The sequence below is a fragment of the Zosterops lateralis genome (assembly GCF_965231275.1).
Source record: "Zosterops lateralis genome assembly, chromosome: 16".
NCBI classification, from domain to species: Eukaryota; Metazoa; Chordata; class Aves; order Passeriformes; family Zosteropidae; genus Zosterops; species Zosterops lateralis.
Window position 1 is genome coordinate 14643958 of NC_139776.1, and position 11575 is coordinate 14655532.

The 11575-nt window shown below is 60.0% G+C and overlaps 1 protein-coding gene across 2 annotated transcripts; it reads right to left on the minus strand.

Annotated features, from left to right (window-relative positions):
* Positions 1–1949: 1949 nt before the first annotated feature.
* Positions 1950–7574, minus strand: TGIF2 (TGFB induced factor homeobox 2; the record flags this gene model as incomplete). Of its 2 annotated transcripts, none has more annotated exons than XM_083873343.1 (3): positions 1950–2495; positions 5860–6095; positions 7493–7574. In XM_083873343.1, the coding sequence occupies 2 exons, from the start codon at positions 6058–6060 to the stop codon at positions 1950–1952; spliced, it is 747 nt and encodes a 248-aa protein (XP_083729469.1). The 2 variants fall into 2 exon arrangements, with proteins under 2 accessions (XP_083729469.1, XP_083729468.1); XM_083873342.1 differs by lacking the exon at positions 7493–7574 and adding an exon at positions 6893–6926.
* Positions 7575–11575: the final 4001 nt, after the last annotated feature.

Here is an 11575-nt window from a genome sequence, read left to right on the forward strand (position 1 = left end):
GGTGCTATTCCAGGGTGGCCCAGGGGTTTCTCCAGGTGGTGGAGAATCAAGTGAGGCACCCACAAATGACACAGTTCACTCTGACACACAGCTCGTATTTAAAAATAACAACCAAAACTAAAAAAAGTTTTATTTGACAATAGAAAAAAAAATATTTACAGTAGTTTGTTATTTCTCCATAAATTTAATTCCAATACCTCCGGCCCTCCCAACTGTCTGGTCCATCCCAGGACAGCAGCACCAGCCCCTGGCACAGGCCTGGCTCTGGGGGAAAGAAACCACTTCCGTTTGTCTGGGGCAAGACGAGAGCAGGATGCCAAACAGCCCGTCCCTCCCCCAGGGCAAGGGACAGAGCTGCAGGGGGGTGACAAGGTGAAAGAGGAAGTCCCAAAAATGAGGACTTTCCCTGGAAAAGAGACAAAGGGCAAACGAAGGCTGGACAAAGAAATGGAGGTGGGGTGAGAGCCACACGATGGGCACCCACCTGCCCCACTGCCACCCCAGCACTGCACAGGGCACCTCTCAAGGTGATGCTATTGGGAAGTCTTCCCATGGCACCCTCTCCCCTGGCACCTTCCCTCTGAAGAAATGAGGGGTGGGAACACACCAGTCGCCTAAATCAGCGCTTTTCCCTTCCAGCCCAATTCTGTCCAGTGCTCTCCCCTAGCCCCGCAGAGCTCCCAGTCCTGCGGCTTTACCCCCTCTAGTCATCAACTCATCTGGCTAATTACCGACAGGATTAGTGCCCCTCAGGACAGGGCACAGTCATTAACTCACATCGCACAGGACATCCGGCCCCGGCACAGCACCCGCGGACAGCAAGCAACGCCCAGCCAGGAGCTGCCTCAGAGCCCCAGTCCCCCTAGGCCTGGCCGCTCCCAGCACACGCCAGTTTGTCACTAGAGGTCCCCAGCACCCCACAGCCACACCGGGAGGGGAGGGGACAGGGAGCAACATCTCCATCCTCCGCCTGCCCAGTGCTGCTTCCCAGGAGCCCCGCGCTGCACTTGCAGGACGCACATGGCCGTGCCCGCACCACGCCTCTTTCCAAAGGTTTTTAAAGGGAAAAAAAAAATACATGAAGTAGGGTACAAAATTCACAGTCTCAGCTCTTCCCAGGCTTGGCCATGCGCTCACTACTCTAGGCACAGGGTGCACACATTCAGCATGAACTCGAGGGGAACACAGGGAAGGTGTGGAAATGCTTATAGATTTAAAATAATAATAATAATAATCATGTCATAAATCACAATAAAAGGGAAAATGTTTCAACATAAAACTTGCTAAAGAGCACCATAGAGATTTCTACTGGCAGCATCCAGAACAACCTAAAAAGGAAGAGGAGGGTCCTATTTTTTCCATGATAAAATGCCACAGACTCCATGTTTCCAGTTCATCTGTCCTTTGCCCTACACTGGGCAAGGCAGGGCCCCTGGCCAGCACCGGGAAACAGACGGGCCCCCAAAAACCAAAAGAGGGGCCGGGGGGCAAGAGTGGGAGCGGAAAAAGTTCAGAGATTTGGGAGAAAAAGCTCTTCATCCACAGTCCTTAAAATAGACTCTGGCATTAAAAAAATAGGTTCTCTCTGTCTTCCTGAAGAAGTGGTGCTGGCTGGACCCTTGTTTGCAGGAGAGGAAAAGATCAGCAGGTTTTCCATGGAAGCTCCACCACCTGCTCCGGCCATCCGACAGGGACAGGGCACTGCCAGCGCTGAGGTCTGGGCACGACGGTCCCTGCAAAGCCGAGGCACCGTCCTCGGCAGCCAGGGCATCTCCCCGTGGGAGGATGGCGGGCTGGGACAGGCCTTCCTCTGCCGCCTCGGCTGCCGAGAGAGACCAGAGCCCCCGGGAGGCAGGAGCCGCTCCTGGGATGGGCTGTGGGGGTAAGGCGGAGGCCGGGAGGGTCGGGGCCCCCCCGGGGAAGGGCACCCTGCGGGACCCGGCCCGGGGTTATTTGGAGGCTCCGGGGGATTCGGTGTGGGGAGCCAGGGTCAGCTGCCCCCCCTGCCGCTGCCGCTCCAGCTCGGCCGCCTTCTGCAGGGCCACCTCCACCAGCAGCTGGAAGCTGCTGAAGTCGTCCCCGAAGAGCTCAGGGGGCGTCGGGGGCGGCGTGTTGAAGAGTCCGGGTGTGGGGCTGCCCGCCTCGGCCCGCGCCAGCAGGGTCAGGGTGCTGCCGCCGCCGGGCCCCGCGCCCGCCCTGGGCACGGCTTCGGGCCCAGGGGGCTTCTCCCACTCGGGGCTGTGGGCGCTCACCACGGCCAGAGCGCGCGCCGGGTGGCACAGTACTTGCGGGCACACTGACATCGACAGCACCTTGGAGGCGCCCGCGGGCGGCACCACCAGCATCCCGGAGCCGGCGGCAGCGCCCCGCGGCACGGCCACGTCGCCGGCTTTGCCCCCGCGGCGGGAGATGGTAAACTGGTTGGGGTCCTTGCCGTCCTTGCGCAGCATGTCTGGGAGCAGCCGCCGCCGGGCGTTGATGAACCAGTTGCAGATCTGCCAGGAGAGAGGGGCGCGGAGGGGTCAGCCGGGAGGCGGCAGCCCTGGGCCAAACCCGAGGGAGCTCCCCCGGACCAGGCGAGCAGCTCCCACACACCCGGACTACCACAGGGCCCCCCGCCCTAGCCCTGCGCCTCTTTCCGTGGGGGGCTCCAGAGAGACACAACTCGCGCTGGCACACACGGAAACCCCAACACCGGCTGCTTCCTGCCTGGCACCGCCTGCCTGCGGCAGCCCCTTCCTCCCTGCGCCCTGTCCCGGCTGCCCCCGGCCCTGCCAGACCCCCCTGCGGGACTGTAACCCACGGCTCCTGCTCTCCATCGCCGCACAGGAACGGGCATAGCCCTGGGGCCGATCCAACCCCGAGCCACAGCAGCACTGCCCGGAGCCCCGGGAGCTGCGGTGGCTCTGACCAGAGACACCCCCCAGGGAAGGAGGGCCTCAGTGCTGTGCCCCCACTGCACCCCGAGGTCCCAGCTGCAGGCAGGTACAGCACAGCTCCTGGCATTCCCCAGCCAGAGGCCGTGGAATTGCACAGAGCCAGCTCCGAGCCCATCCTGCAGGTTCCTGGCCTGTGGATAGTTTTTCCTTCTCCAGGTGACCCATCCTGGAGCTCAGCCCTGTTTCCACACTGCTGCCAGTGCCAACGTGCTGCCAACCCGAATGGGAGCATGGAGGCTGCCAGAGCAGATGGATGGCAGGAGAGCAGCACGGGTGGAAAACCCTAGAAACCATCAGGTGATGGAGCTGCAGCCCCTCAGCCCCTAACAGGGTGGGGAATGAGGCAGCAGAGACACCTTCCCATGCCCCTGCCCACGAGCAGCGTCACAGCTCACACTAAAGGCTCTCCCAAACATCTGCACAGCACAGAGGCTGCTTCTCTGGCAGCCCTTTGCCATTACTGGGCCTTGGCCATTGATTGTTTCAGCATCTTTATATAAAATGCTACATTAAAATAAACTGCCTTCTTCCTAGAAGACAATTAGAAGAGAATAAATCCAGGGGGGGGGAAAGTCTGATCTTTCCTAAATCAACAGCTATGGAAAATATTTCCCCCAAGGAGAAAGAACTTGCCACAACTTCAATCAAAGCAAGACCTCAGCTGTCATTTTTTTCTTTAAGACAATATTTGGCATTAAAACCCTCAAATACACCAGTCTTACTCCCTCTTCTGTTGCAAACATCCTCTCTTGCAAACCTTAGCTGGTCCCCTTGACATGATTCTGGCCATCCACCACTGTGATTCCCAACCAAAGAGATAGATTCTCAATAAAAAGCCCAACTCCTCAGTGCTGAGAACCCCCCATCACCATGCTCCTTCCAGCATTCAGTTCCTGCTGGAGAACGCGTCATGGAGACAGGCACAGACAGGCACTGTGACAACAGGCACTGTCACAGAGCTGGGACATGCCCTGGCTCTGAAGCAGTTATTGGTTTTTAATCATGGCCATCCCTTTCCCTCCCACCAGCACATCCCATTCTGTCCCTTTGGGCAGAGTCAGTCCCTTTGTGCAGCGTCTGTCCCCCCAGCACTGTGAGAGCAGCATCTCCTCTGCAGGGAGGAAAAGCCCATCCATCCGACAGCAGGGTTGGAAAGCTGTTACTGTCCAGGAAGCTTCAGTGGGAGCAAGTGCCACATTCCTAGTGCTGGAATTTCTTCAAGGGAGGCACAGGACTTCCTGCTCTCCCTGATCCCTGGCTGCGAGATCCCAGCTTCAGCTCCCCAGGCCACTGGAGCAGGCAGGGGAGTGCACAAAGAAACAACTCAGGGCAAGTGTTTGGCCAGTGGCTGTGGCAGAGCTCTGCATTCCAGACACTTTTTGGAGGGGTCAGATCAGCATCACAGACTGACCCCCACAGCCACACCATGGGGTATCCCACTCCTCCACCCCAAAAGGCAGAAGATTCCTGCTGCATCCCCTCAGACTGGCAGAAACCCCAGTCTCAGCCCTTGGCTGGCACTGGGAAATGCCATCAGGCTGGGACCCCCTGCCCAGTGAGTACAGGGGGCACACACTGGCAGTGGGGGTCACTTGGGGCAAACAACAGCAAGGCCACACCTCAACACAAACCCACCCATGTGCCAACCCCCTCCAGAGTCCCACGGGGCTCAGGACACTGTCCCCGCCAGTCCCACCCAAGCCCTGGGGCAACCCCCATGTGCCAGGCACTGTCACTGGGCCAGGACAAGCACAATTCCCACAGCCCCAGGCCCATTGCTGATCCCCCTACATTCAGCCTTAAGCCCATCCAGGAGCTCCAGCCTGTCCCTGGAGCAGCTGCCAGACATAATTCTGTGGCACAGCCAACACTTACAGAAACACATTAAAATCAAAGAGTAGGTTTATCTTGCTGACCAGGAAGAGGAGAAGCAGACAGCCCCTGCCCACACTCGATGTCTGGGCTGGGACAGCTGGCCAGGACTGTGCTGAGCCACAGGGAGAGGAGCCAGAGGTACAGAGGAAGCTCCAGGAGAGGAACAAACCCATTGGCCCTTGCCTGCTGCCCTGCACTCCACTGCACCCCAGATCCAGAGAACAGAGTGAAGCCCACATCCTGTCAGGCTGGGAGAGGGGGACGGGGCTCAGGGCACCAGGCTGTGCATGGAGCACAGGGACAGCAGCTGCAGACAGGCCTTCTCAGACACCCTAAACACAGGAGGGAGCACACCACAGTGGGAAGGACAAGCACTGCTCACCCCCACTGCTGCCCAGTGCTCCTGCCTGGGCACCCACCATGGTGCCACACGGAGAACATCAGCCCACAGCTGGGAGCAGGACAGGGAGACTCTTGGACAGGGCTCCCCTTAATGCAGCTGGTGTAACTGGGACCAGGTGGGCCAGCCAGAACTTAACAGCCCAAGGGACTCAAAGTGCAGCCCAGCCTTTGCCTTCTGGTTAAAATCACAGAATATCCTGAAGCTTGAAGGGATCCACAAAGATCATCAAGTCCAACTCCTGGCCCTGCCCAGACCCAGGGCTGTCCTCTGCCCAGCTCTGTGTGCAGGGAGTGGTCATCCCCCTCTGCTGGGAGTGTCCAGGGCAACAGGATAAAGTAGCATCCCCCAAAACTCTCCCACCTGTGCCACTTTTACTGACAACACAGCATTCAGCCTGTGTCCACTCCAGTCTCTCCACCCTCCAGCTGGCCTAAATGCTCTGCTCCAGCAGAGCTGGTCCCCAGGGCTCAGACATCTCCCCAGAAGAGACCCTTTCCTTCCTCAACATCCCTTTTTTTTTCGCCTCCTTGCTGCCCTTCAGTGGTGAATGATCCCAGCCTGCCCATCCTTTGGGATCCTCAGTGGGGTTCTCCTGTCCCACACTGCATGGCAGTATCCCCAGTGGTGGGGGCCGGCTCCTACCTGCAGCACGGAGAGGCTGGTCTGCCCCGAGAGGCTGAGCTTCTCCTGCTCCGAGGGGTAGGCGTTGAAGCGGTGCTCGTACAGCCAGTCCCGCAGGATCTTCACCGACTCCTTGGGGAGGTTCCCCCTTCTCTTCCTCTTGCACTGCGAGGGGTCAGGGGATGTGGCGCCGTCCTCGTCCCCGGGGTCACTGTCCGACATGGTGGAGCTGCCCGCGGGACCCCCCTGGCTGAAGTCTGGCGAGGGGGAACCAAAGGGAGCTTCAGGCGGTGTCCGGTCGGGGGAGGGGAAGGGGCCTCCCATCGACCTCCCCCTGTCTCCAACGGGGGGTCTCACCTCCTCTGAGCCCGCCTGGGGGGGAATCCCGAGGCAGAGACCCCCGGTGGGGGAACAAACGACCGGCACCGGCGGGACAACAGGGGCACCAAACGGAGCCCCGGGGGTGCGGAGGAACTCCGCGTACGGCACGGGGCTCGGGAGCACTCGGGGTTCGGGGGGCGGGGGGGGAGGTGTGTGTGGAAATCAAGCATGGGGTGGGGTGGGAGGAGGGGAAGTTAAAAACAAAAACAATCTCAGCAGGAGAAAGAGGCCGGAGCTGGAGAGTGGGAGAGGAACCACGCGGGGTCATTGTGCGGCGGGGATGGAGGCGGGGGCGGCTGTCACGGGCCGGGGGCTCGGCGGAGCGGGGCGGTGCGGGCCGGGACCCGTGGCCCCTCCGGCCGCAACAGGCAGCGAGGGGCCGGGGCCGCCGACACAAAGCGGGGCTGGCGGCAACCGCGGCCCCCCGGGCGGCGGGGGAAGAGAAGAGCCCGAGATCGGCCCCGGCCCCGCACTCCGCCGCCGGCCCCGAGTTATCCCCCGCCGGGCAAACTCCGCCGTAACTCCGAGCTGCAGCGGGGGCTGGTGGGATCCCCGCCCGCGGCTCCCGCAAACTTCGGGAGGCGCCGGCGCGGCCCGTCCCGCTCCGTCCCGCACAAAGGCGCGGGGCCGCCCCGCTCCCCCCGCGCCCCCCGGGATCCATCTTTGCGCTCACCCCCGGGCCGCCGCCGCCGCCTGGGCGCTCGCATGGGCCGCGCCGGGGTCTCGGTGCCGGGGCCGGTGCGGGGCCGTCCCGCGGCGGCCGGCGGGCAGCCGGGCGCGGCGGAAAGTTTTGGGTGGGCGGCGGTGACAGATGCCGAGACAGAGTTCCCTTTGTTCCCGAGGAGGCAGGAACTCGCCGGGCCCCCCGCCCCCGGCCCCGGCCCCGGCCCCGGCCCGCCCGCCCCCGGCTGTCACCGGGCACCGGGGCCCCCCCGCCCCGCCGAGCCCCCCCTCCCCCGCCCCGCCGAGTCCCAGCCGGTACCTGGCGCCGACGCACCCCCGGGCTCGGCTCCGCTACCGGACACGGCCCCCGGCGGGAGGGGGCAGGGACAGAGAGAGCCCCGGAGCCCTCGCACCCGCCTGGCCCCGCGGAGCCCCCACCGCGGAGCTGCACCCGCACATGGGGCACCCCCGGGGACACCCAGCCATAGGCACCCACTCGGGGACAGCCAGCCATGGGCACCCACTCGGGGACAGCCAACTCTGGGGTTACCCACCCAGGGACACCCATCCCAGGACGTTCACCTGGGGAAACCCACCCAGGGACACCCACCTTGGAACTCTCACCCAGGGACATCCACGCAGGGGTGCCCCAGAAGACACTGCACAAATTCCTTCTCCCTGGCTGAATCCTGTAGCTGAGCCCCAGGGCTTACCCATGTCTGTGAGCAGGGGACAGGGACAGGCCTTGTGACAGGAGCTGCAGGGCCAGGTGAGGGTGACAACCCTGGGGACCTCAAAGGACTCTGAAGTTCCATCAGTGCTTCATTTTGTCCTTACCAGATGGGAAATTAGAAGCCCAGCACATCACTGCTCCCATGACACTTCTCCCACGACATTGTTTCCAAGCAATGGTGGTGACCAAGAAGGAACCAGGTGGAACCCTTGTTGTGCCGTGACCATCAGACTGGCCAAGGTCTCTGGAAGCCCTTCTGCTCTCCCAGTGCCTCTCCATGATGATGGAGAGCCCAAGGTCACCTTCAGAATTTTGGAGACCAAATTGCTCCATTTATGTGTCATTGGTCCAGGATGTGGCGAGCATGGGATTTGATTTCCCCACCACAGTTCTGTGCCCTCCTGCAGGGTGGGGCTGGGTTGCACTGTCACCTTCTGCCAGGTGCTCAGTGGAACCCAAGGGGATGTGTCCATCATGGGTCTCCTGGAGCAGTGTTTTCATCAGTGGGAAGAAGAGAGAGGAGCTGCTCTGAGAAGTGATGCCACATCCCAGCACCTGTGATAGAGAAAGTGCCACCATGGGAATGCAAGACAGCCCTGTCCTGCAGCCAGCCAAGAGCCCTGCCCCCTGAGAGATCCCCAGCTCGAGGTGCATCTCCTGGGGATGTCCTTTTCCGGATGTCCACCCCTGTCTTGGGCGCATCCATGCTCACCCTTGGCAGGCCAAGCAGACGTGTGTGCATCCCCCAGGGACCTATGTGCTGCTGGGGCACAGCACCCCCAAAGTCACCGGGTCCTGCTCCACCTCTCCCCATGAAGACCTAGCTTGATGTCACCCTGCCTCAGGGGCAGCTCCCCCCTCCCAGGCTCCACCACCTCTGCAGGCTGTGCTGCAGCTCCTGTCCCTCCCCTTTTTGCTGTTTGCAGGGTAAAAGGTGGGAATCCTTCAGGTACTGAAATCCCTTATTTTATGGTCGATTTTTGGTCTGGGAAAAGCAGGATGTGTGGTGCAATAAGGGATTAAATAGCAAAAGAAAAAGAACTCCTTAAATAATTTCTTTTGTTGCTTCTAAATCTTCCATGACCTGAGTGGAACTGTGCCTCAACCTGCTATTGCTACATTAATGCCAAGGCAGCAGTGCCTGATGAAGCTCAGGTGAGGTGTGGGGAGCCCTGGCAGCACCTCCTACCCTCTGCAGGGTCACTCCAGGGCAGGGAGCATCCCCTGGCCTCCTCTCACACCAGGCTGGCTCCCGAGCAAACCAGGGCCATCGCCGGGCAGGGCAGGCTCATCCTGCCCACTCTGCTCCCTCTGCAGCCTGGTGTGTGACACCCCAGAGCACTCCAGACACCACCTGGACGCTGCCTGGTGTCTGTGTCAGGCACAGTGCCCAGGATTGTCCTTCTGAGCAGTCTACTTTTGCTCCCACCTTTTAGAAAATGCTGGTTTAGTCTCCCACTGAATTGAGACAACTGGAAAATGGTCCCAGGGCTGGGCCACGAGCCCCCCTCCGGCTCCCTCCACCCGCCTGTGCTCCCTGGACTGGTAGTGTGAAAGCAACTTTGGAAAATCCCATTGGGTGCCTAAGCAAAGCATGGAAAGAGCCTAAATCTTGGGCAAGCCCAGCCTGGCATCCCAGAGAGCTCCCAGCTGATGGAGAGTAAGGAGACTCTGGGATGAGGGGCCAGGGAAGGGGCTGTGGTGCATCTCCCTGCCCTTCCCAGTATGAGCTTGTCTAGGCTGAGCCCTGCCCGGGCCCATTGACATGATAATAACTATTAAACTTCAGCAATTTGAACAACAATCAGCCAACAAGAGCCTGAGGGGGAATGCTGGAAACCCAGAGGGATTCTGGGAACCCTAGGAGGATGCTGGAAATCCAGGGGAAGCTGGAACTCCCCGAGGAAGCTGGAATTTCCAGGGGGATGTTTGGAACCCCAGGGGGAGGCTGGAATTCCCAGATAGCCTCCCAGGGTATGGACACTTCCCAGACTGGACTCTCTCCATCCACCCTCTGATATTCAATCTGCATTTTTTGCAAGGAAAATTGGATTTCTGGTTGGCTGTACTGGCTGTTTGCCGCCACCCTGCCCTTGGGTCCACTGCTCCAGCAGCAGGTCCTGCCCCCTGCTCAGGGCCACTGGAGCTGCTGAAGGCTGGGATTCCCCCAGTGGGACTGATCCTGGGAGCTGGGCTCCAGCACTGGAGCCCCTCTCTTGGGCACTGGAGCTCCTCCATCTCCTCCTGCCCCTTCCCATGGGGAAGCTCTGCTGTTTCCTTCCTGGAGGCCATAGGACAGGACAGACCCTCTGTCAGCAGGCATTGCTGTACCCTCTTCCTCTCTGGTGTTCCTCTAACCTACATCTTGGACACAGCAAGAGGAGCGTGGGGACACCAGGATGGAGCTCACAGCACTGGAGAAAAGCAAACCCTCCTGGGTCAGGAGGTCCTGGGCTGCACTGGGAGCTGTGTCACACACTAGGCCCCAGAGCTGGGCTGCCCAGTACAGGAGACAGGGACAGACTGGACAGAGTCCAGCACAGGGCCATGAAGGTGATGGAGGCACTGGAGCATCTCTGCCATGAGGAGAGGCTGAGAGAGCTGGGACTGCCCAGCCTAGAGCAGAGCAGGCTCAGGGCATCTCATCACTGGGGATAAATACCTGGGGGGAGGCTGCAGAGGGGACAGGGCCAGGGACAGCCCCAGGGGCCACGGGCACAAAGTGACACACAGGAGGGCCCCTCCAAGCTCAGGAGACACTTCTGCACTGGAAGCAGCTCTTCTAGACTGACCAAAAGTTTCACCCAATTTTGTGTCCCTCTGCCCCAAGTGAACACTTCTGAAATTAATGCCTTTATTTTGCTGCTATTTAATACCTTTGAAACGAGTCAGGTCAGGTCCACCTGCTGCCTCTGCTGTTTCTGATGCAGCCCAAATACAGTTGACTTTCTGGGCTGCCAGTGCCCATGGCCAGGTCACATCCAATTTGTCCCACAAGTACCCCCAAATCCTTCTCCCAAGGGCTGCTCTCAACCCACCCAGCCCCCAGCCTGGGCCGAGGCTGGGGCTGCCCTGACCCAGGTGCAGGACCTTGCACTTGACCTGGTTGAACTTCATGAGGTTCACATGAGCCCAGATAGTTTTGTGGTTTCATAGATTCATCAAATCCCAGAATGGTTTGGGTTGGAGGGGACCTTAAACCTCATCTCATTCCTCTCCCTGCCACAAGCAGAGACATCTCCACTATCCCAGGGTGCTCCAAATCCAGTCTAACCTGGCCTTGGACACTTCCAGGGGTAGGGAAGTCACAGTGGCTCTGGGAAACCTGTGCCAGTGGAATAAGTTCATTTACTCTTCCCATAAATACCCCAGTGTCCAATAAAAAAATTGTTCTGCTTTGCTGCCTCAGGGTTGAAAATGCCATGGTACCACCACAGCCACGCCAGTGAAGAGGCACCTCAGGCTGAGCAGTTTTGGCAGCTGCTTGAGGCAGCACCTCTTTCAGCCCACGCTGGAGCCTGTGGCAGCTCCCAGCTCAGACCAGCTGTGAGTCCATCCCACTCCTGGTACTGCAAGAATCTTGGCCAGTCACATAAGGTGATCCCTTGGGGTCAGGGGGATTGAGCATCACTCCTGGATGCAGCTGCCCCAGGAGCCAATCTGTCCACAGCTCCAGCATCAGCTCCTCTGCCCCAAAGTGATGTCTGTGGATGTTCACTTTGCTGGGTGTCCCAGTGAAGGAGGTTTTATAAAGCATCCAGGCCTCCAGAAGCCTTCAGCCCTGGGAACTCTCTCTGGCAGTGGCAGAACTGCAGGTTTCCCCTGGCACAGCAGTGAATTAGGGAAGAAGCTTGGTACCCATGAGGCTGGAGGTGGGCTGGTTTGGGGCTGCTGCTGGAGAGCACAAGCCCTGACCTTGGGGAACTCTCTAGAGATCACAGGTTCAGCCCTTTCACATCT